This window comes from Zea mays, chromosome 1 (assembly GCF_902167145.1).
Source record: "Zea mays cultivar B73 chromosome 1, Zm-B73-REFERENCE-NAM-5.0, whole genome shotgun sequence".
In the NCBI taxonomy this organism is placed as follows: Eukaryota; Viridiplantae; Streptophyta; class Magnoliopsida; order Poales; family Poaceae; genus Zea; species Zea mays.
In genome coordinates this window covers 96998121-97011871 of record NC_050096.1, presented here as the reverse complement: position 1 = coordinate 97011871, position 13751 = coordinate 96998121, and the positions used below count along the sequence as shown (strand labels likewise).

At 47.2% G+C, this 13751-nt stretch overlaps 1 protein-coding gene across 1 annotated transcript; it reads right to left on the bottom strand.

Moving 5' to 3' along the window:
• Positions 1–827: 827 nt before the first annotated feature.
• Positions 828–3412, bottom strand: LOC118476028 (uncharacterized). The gene is made up of 2 exons (XM_035964056.1): positions 1315–3412; positions 828–1166 (listed from the first exon to the last, which is right to left on the bottom strand). The coding sequence occupies exon 1, from the start codon at positions 3283–3285 to the stop codon at positions 2686–2688; it is 600 nt and encodes a 199-aa protein (XP_035819949.1). The 5' UTR covers positions 3286–3412; the 3' UTR covers positions 828–1166; positions 1315–2685.
• Positions 3413–13751: the final 10339 nt, after the last annotated feature.

The following is a 13751-nucleotide window of genomic DNA, read 5'->3' as shown; positions in this document are numbered from 1 at the left end:
CCATCCTCTGGAACTTCGGCGGGTGATCCGTGCGGGGCTGCCCATCTTGGTGGCCACCGTAGTCGGTCGCGGAGGCGACCTTCTCCTGCATGATCACCATGTCGGACTGCATCTTGGACATGTTGGTGGACAGGGTCTGGAGCATCTGCATGACGTCGGCCATGGAGGGTTGAGCGCCGTCACCCATGGTGATGAACCTGGACGTAGCGGTGGACGGGGAGGTGGGGGCTGGTGGTGGTGGTGCGGCTGAAGGGCTGGGGGTGGTGGTTGGGGATCGCCGACTTCCTGATACCAGGTTGTCAAGGGCGTCGGGCCCGAGGGTAGGAGGACCGCGGCTCCGAAGGTCGTAGCCGCCGTCCGTGTTGCCGACCGGGTTATGCCCCCAGGAACGGCGGTCTTCGTCAACGGGTTATGCCCCCTGTTGCCGAGTAGAGAGAGGTAGGAGACTGAGATAAAACTTTCTTGTCCTCATCATGGGTGCTTACAGGGGGTATATAAGGCCATAGGCCAGGGCTACTAAAGGAAGCCACTAATCACTCTTATTCCCTTCTAAATCTATCCCAGATTATTAAAGGAAAGCCATCAATCACTAATCACTCTTATTCCCTTCTAAATCTAGCCCGGACTAATAAAGGAAAGCCATCAATCACAGATCACTCCTATTCCTTCTAAATCTAGCCCGGACTAATAGGAAGGCCATCAATCACTTTTATTCTTTCCAGATCTAGCCGCTAGGCCTGGCTGCCTGCTGGATCAGGCACTGCCTGCTGGATCAGGCGTCCTGCGCGCTCAGCCGCGCGCCGCACGTCGCGTGCCCTGTGCCGACGTGTGTACGTATTTCCGTACATCACACAATGTGTTTGCAATTACAGGAATCCGTGAACAGTAAAGGAATACTGTTAACTATTTATAAGCACAGGACACATCCCGTAAAAAATTACAATCATACCCCTTATAAAAGTTTACAACAATGACTCAGACCCTTATGGACTAAAAGGTCATTCTATCTTTAAGTCGGTTCGATACTTCATCTTCGGATATGTTATAACGCCGAAGCTTCACGAGTGGTAGCTTCGGTCATCATGTATAAGCAGCTTTAGCCGAAGCTATTTCCTCCTGCAGGACCTTCGGCGACGAAGCATGGTCCCAACAACATCCAAATTTCCCTAATAATAAACATAGAAAACGTGTTAAGTATGACCAAAGAACAGTCGCAGTCGCTGTCTTTAGAGAAAACATCATTTTCTATTGGGATTCACTTTATTTAACAAAAAAAACTTTGTTATGAATGAAAAGATTAGTGCTACAACTTACAACAGATCGAGTATAAAAATGACTCCAACATGTGCCCATCGATGTATTGAACAAATATAAATAACCTTCAAGGCCTCCAAATCTCAGTCCAACAATTGTCAACCACTTTCTGAATTCTATTTGTCTGACAAACTCCTTTCACTACAGTATTACCAAATGGCAGCCTCTGGCACAATGTACTTAGCCAGCATGGCCATCACAACATCTCCTGCTGCCCTATATCTGTCTCTACAGCATAGCCTCACGACCAATCCCTCTAAAAATTATCTCCCTTTCCCCTCTACGACCCCAATCTCCCGCAAGAAAATGTTGCATGTTACTGTGTCTGGATCACACAGTTGATCAAGCATCTGGTTAAGCAAGTCCATTGCCCGAGGAAGGTTGTTTGTGCGTATCAGCCCATCCAATAGAATATTATAACTGATGGCATCTGGCCTGGCATCACCCTTTGCCAACATGTCATTAAATAAACGGACACCACCATCTACCATTCCAGACATGCATAACCCCTTGACCATTGAAGTATAAGCAATTGTATCAGGCACACAGCCACGACCAAGCATGTTTTTCCAAACCATCATAGCATCTTTTAATCTCCCTACATTGCATAACGCATTGATCAATATGCTGTAACTAATGGCATTTGGCACACAACCAACCTTTTCCATCTCCTCCCATGTAGAGAGAGCACACGATGAGTCACCAATGAAAAAATATCCATAAATAATTGAGCTATATGTCATGACATTTGGTAAACATTTTGCATCAACCATATCTCCAAATAACATTTTAGCTTCAGTCATCCTCCCACAACGGGCCAGGCCATCAATCATTGCTGAATACAAAACAGTGTTTGGGTTTACCTTGGCAGCCACCATTGTCTCCCACACCTTCAATGCCCTGTCAACCTCACCTGACTTGCAAAAACCGGTGATCACAGAGGAAAACACAAAATCACTAGGTGTAAGCCCCTTCCTTCCCATTTCCTCAGACACCTTCCATGCATCCTCCATTCTCCCACACTTCAGCAGTCCATCCACTACTGCCCCGTAAGTCATCAACCCTGGCGGCATCCCCTCACTCTCCATTCTTCTCATCATGCCCGCTGCGTCCCTCGCCCGCCCACACAATAATAAACCATGCAGCAGCACATTGTATGTTGATTCCGTCAGTGTGCAACCCTTCAGCTGCATAAACCGAAACAGCTTGGCCGCCCCATTCACATCACCTGTACGCAGCATCGCCTTGAGCACCGGGTTAAATGCCTCTGCCGCCAAAATGCCATCAACCACCATTTCATGAACCAGCGCCAACGCGTCGTCCACACGCCCTGCATCAGCCAGGGCCGACACGATAGTGGAGTAGGTGAACTTATCTGGCGTAAGATTCCAAGCCGGAATGACATCGTGGAGGATTTGCAACGCAATTGGAAGATACAGGCCTCTGCTCCTTGGAACCAGAGGAACAGATGCACTTAAGGAGGAGGTTGAAGGAGAGCAGAGTGGGGGTGAGGCCGGAGAAGCGGCGCAGGGAGTGGGCAAAGAAGGCTGGTAGGAGATGCTGCGGGAGGGAAAACCGAAGGAGCGAGGAGTTGAAGCAGTGGTGGGTGGTGGCGGCTGAGGTGGGTGGGGACAGGAAGAGGCGGAGCGCGAGGATTGGGAGGGGCGAGCGAGCGAGGGCGGCGATGAGGTGGGGGAAGACGTGTGGGGAGGCGTCGTGGGGCAGGCGCCGGAGGAAGTTGAGGACAGCTGCGGCGGAAGGGGCCGGGGAGGCGACGGCGAGGGAGCGTGCGACGGAGAGGAGTGTGGGTGCGCCGGCGGTGGGGAAGAGCTCCGCGGCGAGCGGGGATTCGTCGTCGGATGTTGACGAGGAGACGGAGGGATACGAGAGGGAGTGGCGGCCGGTGGTCGTTGTCGTGGAGCGGGAGGATTTACTGGTGAGGCGGCGGAGGTGGGTGGTGGGATGGAGCATAGGGGGAGAAGCATGGCGGTCGGAAGGACGGCGGCGGGGGTTTAGGCGGAGGGCCGGCCCCGCAGCCGGGTGTCCGATCAAAATCTCGTTCTAGGGTTTATATGATTGTGCCAATTTGAGATAGATTGGATTGTTTAGAGTGAAATTCCTAGAACATATTTGGCAATAAAGTTTTTCAAAACCACCGTGATTTAAAATTGTTTTTGATATTACCATGGTTTTAACCGACAAGATAAAACCATGGTACTAAAATACATGTTTGGTTTCATAGTTTTTAACGTCCTGTTTGGATCATTGGAATTGAATTTCATTCTAATAATAGTAATTTAGGCATATATCAATTAAGCTAATTATGTTTTATGTCAACTATATTTGTATATTATTATTTGCAAGATGTCGGAGATATTTATGTGATACATTTTTACTATAGAAAAGTGAGACAGAGAGTGCCATATAAGTTATAGAGTAGAAATAAATTCTACTAATGTATAAAATTATTTCCCGTCCTTCACGCCATGAATTTGAGATAGGCTTATATCTGAATTTTGGAAAGTGGTGGAATGTCAAATTTCAAACTAAATAAGTTACTTTATTGAGTGAATTCCAATTCCTCTAAAATGAAGGGATCAAAACGCCCCGTAAGAGTAAAGTGCAATTTCGGTCCTTAACATGTGTGGGTATGTTAATCTGGTCCTGTTGAGCTCTAAAAAGAGCAGTGCGGACGGTCTGGCCTCGAGGCCGGACGGTCCGCGGTCCGGACAGTCCGCGGTGGTGGCGCGGATGGTCCGCGCGTGCGCAGAGTCAGTTAGGGTTCCTAGTTTCTCGCGGGATTTGTTACCTAAAACCGCGGGATTAACTCGGAAATCAGTTTGAAGCGGATCCATACCTCCCCCTTTATATAGATGAAGGGCTACGACCGATTGAACCCCCAACAATCGAACCAATACCACTTCTATCTCGCATTTATTTTCAGCACAATTAGGAGTAGTTCTAGTCTAGTTCTAGTTTAGCCCTAGTTTAGTATTCCAATCCTCAAATTCTCTGCCTCTCCTCGACTCTACGTCGACTAGAGGAGTCTAGGTCGGTCTGCCCGAGCCTAGACGACTCCTAGGATCTCTCCTCCCGACGGGGTCCCTCCCGGGAGCGAGATCCAGGCGCCGCCGACGATCTTCCGCCGCCCCTGCGCACGCGCGGACCGTCCGACCCTAGGGCACGGACTGTCCGGCCGTCAGGCAGGAGATCCTAGCTCCTGCACCAGGTCGCGGACCGTCTGGCCCTGTGCCGCGGACCGTCCGCGTCTGACCAGGGAGCACCGCCGCCTCGCGCCAGGTCGCGGACCGTCCGGCTCTATGTCGCGGACCGTCCGCGCCTGACTAGAGAGCACCGCCGCTGGTTCTTTTGAGTGATTGGCGCCTCCAAAAAGGTGTCAACATACTTTTTGGTGACTCCGCTGGGGATTAGGTGTCTAGACCTGCTAAAAATCGGCCCATAGATGACCGGTTCTAAGGATCACACCAAGATATCCACCACCAACATCATCAAGCCGGCCATGGAGGCGCTCCTGGCTGATGACCAAAGGCCCTTTGAAGACCTCGTAATGCGCGATGAGAAGGAGGTGATGCGGCAATGGAACAAACAACGCGACAAGGAAGAGGCGGAACTGCTGCATAAACTCTCCGAACGGCGCAAGGAGGCGGCGGACAAGTACTTGTCACACTTCACGGTAGATCGCCACCAGAAGTTCGTCCGTCAAGGGGAGATCGATATGGAATCTCTCCTGCCTCCACTTCAGGGTCCCGCTGTAAGTACTCCAGATCTATCTCTTACGACTTTCATGGATCAACGAGGAGATCAGTTAAAGCAATATGTAGATGAATCTATTAAAATGCATTTACATGCACACGAGAAATCAGCTGCTCCTAGCTTTCCATCGCGAGAGTCTAATACAGAACCACTCGCGTCAAACACATCGGCTATAAATGGGTCACCCTTGACCCAGCCATCATATGGTATGCCGATGCACACTTTCGTGTCACAATCACAGCCGCAACCACTAGGCACGCGGCAAGTACTGGATGCGACCAGACCGTCCGAGCATCATCTCAGACAGTCCGGTTATACCGCGGACCGTCCGGCGTATTTCGCCGGACCGTCCGACCAGATGCAGGCCCGCACACAAAACACTCAGGTCGCACCGTACATGACCGGACCATCAGGGTACAACCCTGAACACTTCGACCCCATCACGGACCGTCCGGTACATCACGCCGGACCGTCCGGATATGTTGCGGACCGTCCGCCGTCTTACGCCGGACCGTCCGGATATGGCATGAACCGGCCGACGTATTATGCTGGACCATCCGACTCTACACGAGTCCATGCGCAGACTGCCCAAGTCGCGCCATATATGGCCGATCCGTCCGGGTACAGCCCTGGACCATTCGGCCCGATCGCGGACCGTCCAGTTCTTTACGACAGACGGTCTGGGTACAAGACTACCCACGCAGCACCATATACGGCTGGACAATCCGGATATACCTTCGAACCATTTGGCCAGGTCACGGACCATCCGACCTCTTACGCCGGACCGTCCGGATATGCATACACAGAGCCGAGAGCTGCGCAATACGCACAGTTCCCACATTCATCGCAGCAACATTATGGTGCCCCACCAACAACACATTATAATCATACCATACCACCTCATGGACATAGGGCTGAATACTGTTCGGCCACAAGAGAGCCTGAGAGGTATAGGGCAGGAGCTGGTGACATTAATAGGACACCTAGCACACACCTCAAACATCCCTGGGAGGAAAGCCGACAGAGTGATGTCAGGCAACCTGACATTTCTACCCACAAACTCAATGGATGGTCGCCAGACATAGCGGAGAGGGTCAGAGACGAAGTAGCTGCGATGTTCAGGGACAAACTCGGTGTTAGTGTGTCAGGTACAGGGCAATCGTATCGGAAGCCTTATAGCCACCGATTCGACACTGTGCCATATCCACAGGGAACTAGAATACCAGACTTCTCTAAATTTTCTGGTGAAGGTGGGAAAAGCACACACGAACATATTAGCCAATTCATAGCACACTTGGGAGAATTGGCTGATGGGGAAGCCTACCGCGTTCGTTTATTCTCGTTGTCCCTTACTGATACTGCATTTGCATGGTATGCAGCTTTGCCACCAAACTCTATTAACTCTTGGGAAGAATTAGAGCAGAAATTTCATGAACACTTCTTCTCAAGAGAACATGAGTTAGAATTGGCTGACTTAGCTTCAGTTCGACAGGGGCCTGAAGAATCGGTTAATGACTATATCCGGAGATTCCGGGACACTAGAAACCGATGCTTTCAGATTCATGTTGCAGAAAAACAACTAACATGGCTAGCTTTCAATGGGTTGCGACCCTACTTAAAAGAAAAATTAGATGGCACCCAATTCTTTTCGCTAGTGCACTTACACCAGCGGGCTATGACCTGTGAAAGCCGAAGTAAGGAAACATCAAAATTGGCTAGCCATAAGATGCATCTAGTGGGATACGATAATTCGGACGATGAATCCACAGATGTATACACCGCCGAACTGGTTAGGCCAGGACAGGCTAAACCTGCGTGTTCTGCTTTACAGTCGATTCGAAAGAATCGACAAGAAGTTAAGTTTACTTTTAATGTTGCCAAATGCGATAAAATATTTGACGAGTTACTGAAAAACGGCAACATTAAATTAACTCATACTATTCCTCCTCCTGATGAATTAAAGAGGCGTGCTTATTGTAAGTGGCATAATTCCTTTTCTCATGCCACCAATGATTGTAATGTTTTTCGTCGACAGATACAATCGGCCATAAATGAGGGTCGATTGGCTTTTCAGGAGATGCAAGTAGACACACAACCCTTTCCTGTTAATACAATAGAACTCACATGCAAAAAGGTCTTGGTTCGGCCCGAAATGGCCGATAAAGGCAAAGGCAAGGGCATCGTCATCAGCAATCCTCGCATGTCAGATATATCACAAAAGGAGATTGCTCGAAAGGCTTCGGACGAGAAGGCTAAAAAGTCCGAAGACGCCGGGGGCAGGCACAGTTAATGAACCAAACACATCAGCCTAGCCCCAGCATCGTAGATGGTCCGGCACCTACGTGCGGACAATCTGGTGCTCAAACAAACGGTCCGGCTAACTCAGCCGGACAGTCCACCTATGACCAAAGGCGTCAACCTCTACACAAAGCAAGGAAAAAGACGCAAGGTCAAAGCACATATAATCGGCTGATCAAAGTCGATCCTACTTTTGATCAGTTGCTCTCCAAAAATACTAGCAAAAAGACTGTTCCACGTGATCGGTCAACAAAGAAACCCCGGTCACCTGCTAAAACAAAACGGTCAAACAAAACGACACGAATGGCGACACACCAAGCATCGCCTATTCATTCTATGAGACCAGGGTACTTTCCACCTATTTACTCATCGTCGGTATATTATCCTGTTCAAACATGGAATGGCATGATGATGAATCCATGGTACATGTATAGTCCCTTCGTCTATCCAGACTGGGGGGCACCTCCATTCTATTCCTTTTGATCCATTGATCAAATGGTCATGGCCGAGAAAGATGCAATCCGAAACGGCCTTTATATTGGTGCTTTATTGAATAATCTCCATATCGAAAAGCCGGTGACCTACATCAGGTTTAGTTCATATGCTTTTGGTTCGTCAACCTTCACCAAAAGGCAGGGGGGCATATGTTGAGCTCTAAAAAGAGCAGTGCGGACGGTTCGGCCCCGAGGCCGGACGGTCCGCAGTCCGGACAGTCCGCGGTGGTGGCGCGGACGGTCCGCGCGTGCGCAGAGTCAGTTAGGGTTCCTAGTTTCTCGCGGGATTTGTTACCTAAAACTGCGGGATTAACTCGGAAATCAGTTTGAAGCGGATCCAGACCTCCCCCTTTATATAGATGAAGGGCTACGGCCGATTGAACCCCCAACAATCGAACCAATACCACTTCTATCTTGCATTTATTTTTAGCACAACTAGGAGTAGTTCTAGTCTAGTTCTAGTTTAGCCCTAGTTTAGTATTCTAATCCCCAAATTCTCTGCCTCTCCTCGACTCTACGTCGATTAGAGGAGTCTAGGTCGGTCTGCCCGAGCCTAGACGACTCCTAGGATCTCTCCTCCTCGACGGGGTCCCTCCCGGGAGCGAGATCCAGGCGCTGTCGGCGATCTTCCGCCGCCCCTGCGCACGCGTGGACCGTCCGGCCCTAGGGCGCGGACCGTCCGGCCGTCAGGCAGGAGATCCTAGCTCCTGCACCAGGTCGCGGACCGTCTGGCCCTATGCCGCGGACCGTCCGCGTCTGACCAGGGAGCACCGCCGCCTCGCGCTAGGTCATGGACCGTCCGGCTCTGTGCCACGGACCGTCCGCGCCTGACCAGAGAGCACCGCTGCTGGTTCTTTTGAGTGATTGGCGCCTCCAAAAAGGTGTCAACAGGTCCATATACTTTTAAATTGTGTCTATTAAGATCATATTTGTTGTTTGGATCTCACATGTCACAAACGGTCGAAACTGACCCGATACATTGTGTCTCATCGTTTCCTCCTCTATTGCCTTTCTCCTCGACGTCTCCTCCCTCGGCTCCATCGTCGGCGCGGTGGCCGATGCACACAGCGACGATCGAAGGCGATAGAGACCCGTTGAAGAATCCCTAGCCCCAGGACACATACTACTTTCTCGCTTGGCTGGAGTGGTGAAGGAAGATGCACTATGATTACAGCCAAGAGGATCATCGACTCCCCTGTATTGTGAGTACATTAAACCCTATACCAATGTCATGATCATTCGGCCATGTGGATCTTGAGTGGGATTTGCATTTGGCCTAGTAATCGTTGTTGTTGTTCGATGGATTTGGTTAGGGTTTTGGTATAATAGTGAACCAATTTTTGGACCTACAGATGATGGTAGCGATGAGTTCAATATAGAGGTTCGCCATAGGGGTTTCTTTGAGGGTTATGGTCATCTTAGAACATATGTAAATGGAAAAGTGGATTGGTTTGACCATATAGATACAATCTGAAAGGGAAATGTGACTTAATCCATTTCAACACTTGTTTTGATGCTTGATGACCATCACAATCATTTGGACTAACTAGTTTGCCAAGTGTATATTCACACATTCATAAGATCAATCACTATGCTTATAGGTTAGAAATCATCTCAAATCCGCCCAATTATAGGTAAAACATGGAAAAGAGGAACTACCAATACTTAAACATTTTGGATAAGTTCTAAAAACCCTTAAGGACCTATTTGGTGCATCTAGAATGGTTGGAAAGCTTAGAATCAAAGTTTCACTCTTTTGGAGCTAGTTTGAGCCAAAGCAAGAATATGAGTTAAAGATGTCAAAACAATCCAAATCCATGACTTAGACTAGTTGGATAGACACTAGGTATGTTTGTCTAAGTCATTAAAACACTCTTAAGAATAGTCAAATTAAGATGGAGAATGATTGAAGAAGTTCAACAAAATTCTATAGAACTGGGGGCACCGGACCGCCTTACTAGTGGAGTTTGTGAAGGCTATTCTCGGGTCTGGCAACAGACCATGGGTTCATGCACACCAGCCCAGTCTGGTGGTGCATTGTACCTCTTTGCTAGAGAGGTAGGATTTAGGCTGCTAAAGAGTTGGAGCACTAGCCCGATCCGATGGCGCACCGGACCGTCCGAGTCCAACGGCTCTCTACCAGGTTTCAACGGTCGAGTTGATGTAGCCAAGGTTCGATGCTTTAATGAACCTTCATTGTTCAAGATCTGGGGCTTCTAACAAGATAGAATGGTCACCTGCTACAACAGTACACCAGAGGTCCGGTGGTGCACTAGTCTGTCACTGTTGGAGGTCCAATGCACACGTAGTCTGCACACTTTTACTACACATCTGCAATGGCTATATGGGGTGGTTGGGGATATAAATACACCTCCAACTAGCACACTGAAGACACAAGAGCTACACCATCCATACATTGATTGCAACTCCTCTAAAGCATTCAATTGTATACAAGTGCCACATCCGATTGATTTGAGCTAGAAAAAGATAGTGCCTTGTGTGAGACACTTCATTTGAGTTGTTGCTAGTTCTTATGCTCTTAATTGTGTTTCATTCTAATTCCCAACCTCATTCTCTCGTTTGTAAAGCTAGCAAGAGATACCTAATTGTGTGGTGATCCTTGTGGGAGACATCGTCTCCTTGAAATTCAGAAGAAGCACTCATCGGGTCAAAGTTGATCGTTTGAGAGAGGGAAAGGGTTGTAAGGCTATCTCCAACAACTTACTCATTCCCATACCATATTCAAACTCCACTCTGTGAACATTGTAGTGTACAATTCAAAATAGTGCAACACAGTGATTTGGGTGACCATATGGGTGAACTATGAACATGGTCTAAGAGACCCGTCCTTAGTGGACTCCTCAATGGGGAGTAGGTTCTTCGGAACCTAACCTGGGAAACAAATCACTCATGTTCTTTGTGTTGTGTTCATTTGTGATTTGGTTATTCCTCTCCCTCTCTGTCTTCTAGTTCTCTTGCTTGTGCTTGATGCTATATCATTTGAGTTGCTCCCAAAGTAATTCCACAATCATTTGAGCAACTCTAGCAAGAAAAAAACTCTCTCTTACTCCGGTCGATTTACTTTTTGCTCTAACACATAATTGGGGTTCTTGTTTTTCTAATTTGTGATAAATTTTAGGTTTCGCCTATTCACCTCCCTCTAGGCGACTTTCAATTGGTATTGGACTCGATACTTCATTAAAAGTCTAACCACTCGAAGTGATGTCGGGAGAAGTCGCCAAGAGCGAGAAGGCACCCTTAGGAGAGAAGATTGAAGCGAAAGTTCCATCGGGAGAAAAGGCCAAAGGAAGCAAGAAGAAAAAGGTGTCATCCGAGAAGAAACACAAGGAGAAAGAAGGATAATCCCAAGGATCCTCCAAATCCCACAAGAAGGGTCGCAAGAAAAGATGTGGAAGGTTGTCTTCTACAAAACCGACACTTCATCTTCCACATCTGTTGTTGAATCAACATATTCAAAGAACCATGAGCGCAAACCGGTTAACCAAATCCCTTTTCGTTATCCTTGCATCCCTGAGCATACTTCTTTACTTTCCGTTCCATTAGGCAAACCGCCATAATTTGATGGTGAAGATTATTCGTGGTGGAGTATAAAATGAGGAGTCACTTATATTCACTCCACTCAAGCATTTGGGGCATTGTTGATGTAGGGATGAAGTTACCGAAGATTAGGGGTGAGGATGATGACTCTGACGAGGCGTCCCAGATCATCCATCGCAACTCGCAAGCCACCACGGTACTACTCGCTTCTTTGTGTAGGGAGGAGTAAAACAAGGTGAATGGCCTACAAACGGCTAAGGAGATTTGGGACGCTCTCAAGACGGTGCACGAAGGTTACAAGGTCACCAAGATTACAAGAATGGAGATCATTTAAGGAGAGCTCATGAGGTTCATTGTCAACAAGGGAGAGGGCCTATAAGAAATGTACAACCAGCTCAAGACCTTGGTGAACTAAATCTGCAACCTCGGGAGCACCAAATGGGTCGACCATAAAGTCGTTAAACTCATTCTAAGGTCCCTATTTTCACGTAATACTACTCTTGTTACATTATTGCATGAAAGTTCTAAGAACTCTTTAAGCAATGTTATTGAGTACTTCATCAACAACTTCATCTATTATCTTATATATGTACCACTTCAAGCTTGGCAAGCGCATCCTTGAACTCTAGATCATTCTCTAGAATGTATTCTTGAGGCCCTGGTGAGTGTGCAGCTGTGAAGAAGCATTCACGTCATAAAAAGGACAAAAGACTACCAGAAGCATTAATGAGTAAGTAAATGTAGTACCTTCGAGCTCTTTTAATCTCAAGGCTTCTCTTGTTTCTCTACCCATTTGTAGCACCCCGAAAATTCAAATCTTGAAATTTCCTCAAACTCACTCTAAATTCAAAATGAATTTTAAATTTCATTTCAAAATGTTTGTTTGTGAGTTGATATCAACAAATAAAATATAGTGGTCTATATTCTCTCCAAAATCCTTCTCAAAATATCCTACAAATATTTCCCTAGTGACCTCCTTCAAATTCTTTCCAGAAATACTGCCCAAATATTCCACTGATAATTCTCCAAATATTTTCCTCCTAAGAAATACCTTCAGAATCATTTTTAAAGTCCCTACAAATATTTTCTTCATGTTCATACGTATACGTACGCCTCCGATGTCATACAGCGAGCACTACAAGCTAATTTCACTTATACAAGACTAATACATGCTTATCTCCCACTAATCCTCACATTCTCCCACTAATCCTCGCCTCCTCCCCCTAATCCCCCACCTAGCCTATAAATAGAGGGGCAAGGGCCTCCCCTCAAGCCACCCCCAAGCCATTTCATGGCAACTCTCTCCCTCCCCCCACACGCCCACTCCAACTCCCACATAAGCACACCACTAGCACAAGGATCGTTCGGTCGTTCATTCGATCGTTCGTCCACCTGTTCTTAGTTGTTCGTTCGTTTGTCAGATCGTTCGTCCGATCGTTCATGGTTCAGTCGTCCGATTGTTCGATCGTTCGTCCGTTCATTCGTCCAAATAATCTTAGTTCAGCTGTTATGCTGCCAAAATTCCGATCGTTCGTTCGTCCGATCATTCGATCGTTCGTCCATTCGTTCATAGTTCATATTCATCGTTCATCGTTCGTTCATAGTCTCTATTCATCATTCATTCATAGTCTTTATTCATCGTTCGTTCATAGTCCCTATTCATCGTTCATCATTCGTTCATAGTCCCTATTCATCGTTCATCGTTCGTTCATAGTCAATATTCATCGTTCGTTCATACAAACTATTCACCATTACTACTCACCATTATTATTCATCATCGTTACTATTCAACGTTACTATTCATCATCGTTACTGTTCATCGATGATATTTATCGATACTATTTCTCCATCACTATTCATCGTTACTATTCACCGATCATCCGATCACCCTAGATTTCAGATGCTCATCCATCATGCTGCCCAGCTCACCTAAGACCTGCCAGACCAATATTCCAGTCATATGAACTCCGGTGACTGTGATTTTCCTTTCAGTAAGAACATTCCATCTAGTCACCCATCCCAGATTTCTCCAAGTTGAGCACACTTAACTTTGAGATTCTTACGAACTAGGCTTCCAAACTCAGATTCCAATAATTCTTGTTTCTAAATTCTTATCAAATTATTCCCTATCCAACCATGTCATCCCTTAAGCATGGTTCATATTCCAGATAACTCCCAAAATACTATTGTCCCAATTCTACCTATAATTTCCCTATTCAGACTAAGTCACACGATTCACTCGTCACTATTCTCACCAACAGTAAACTCTACTGTACTACACCACATACACCCATCTATAAATACACCCAGCTA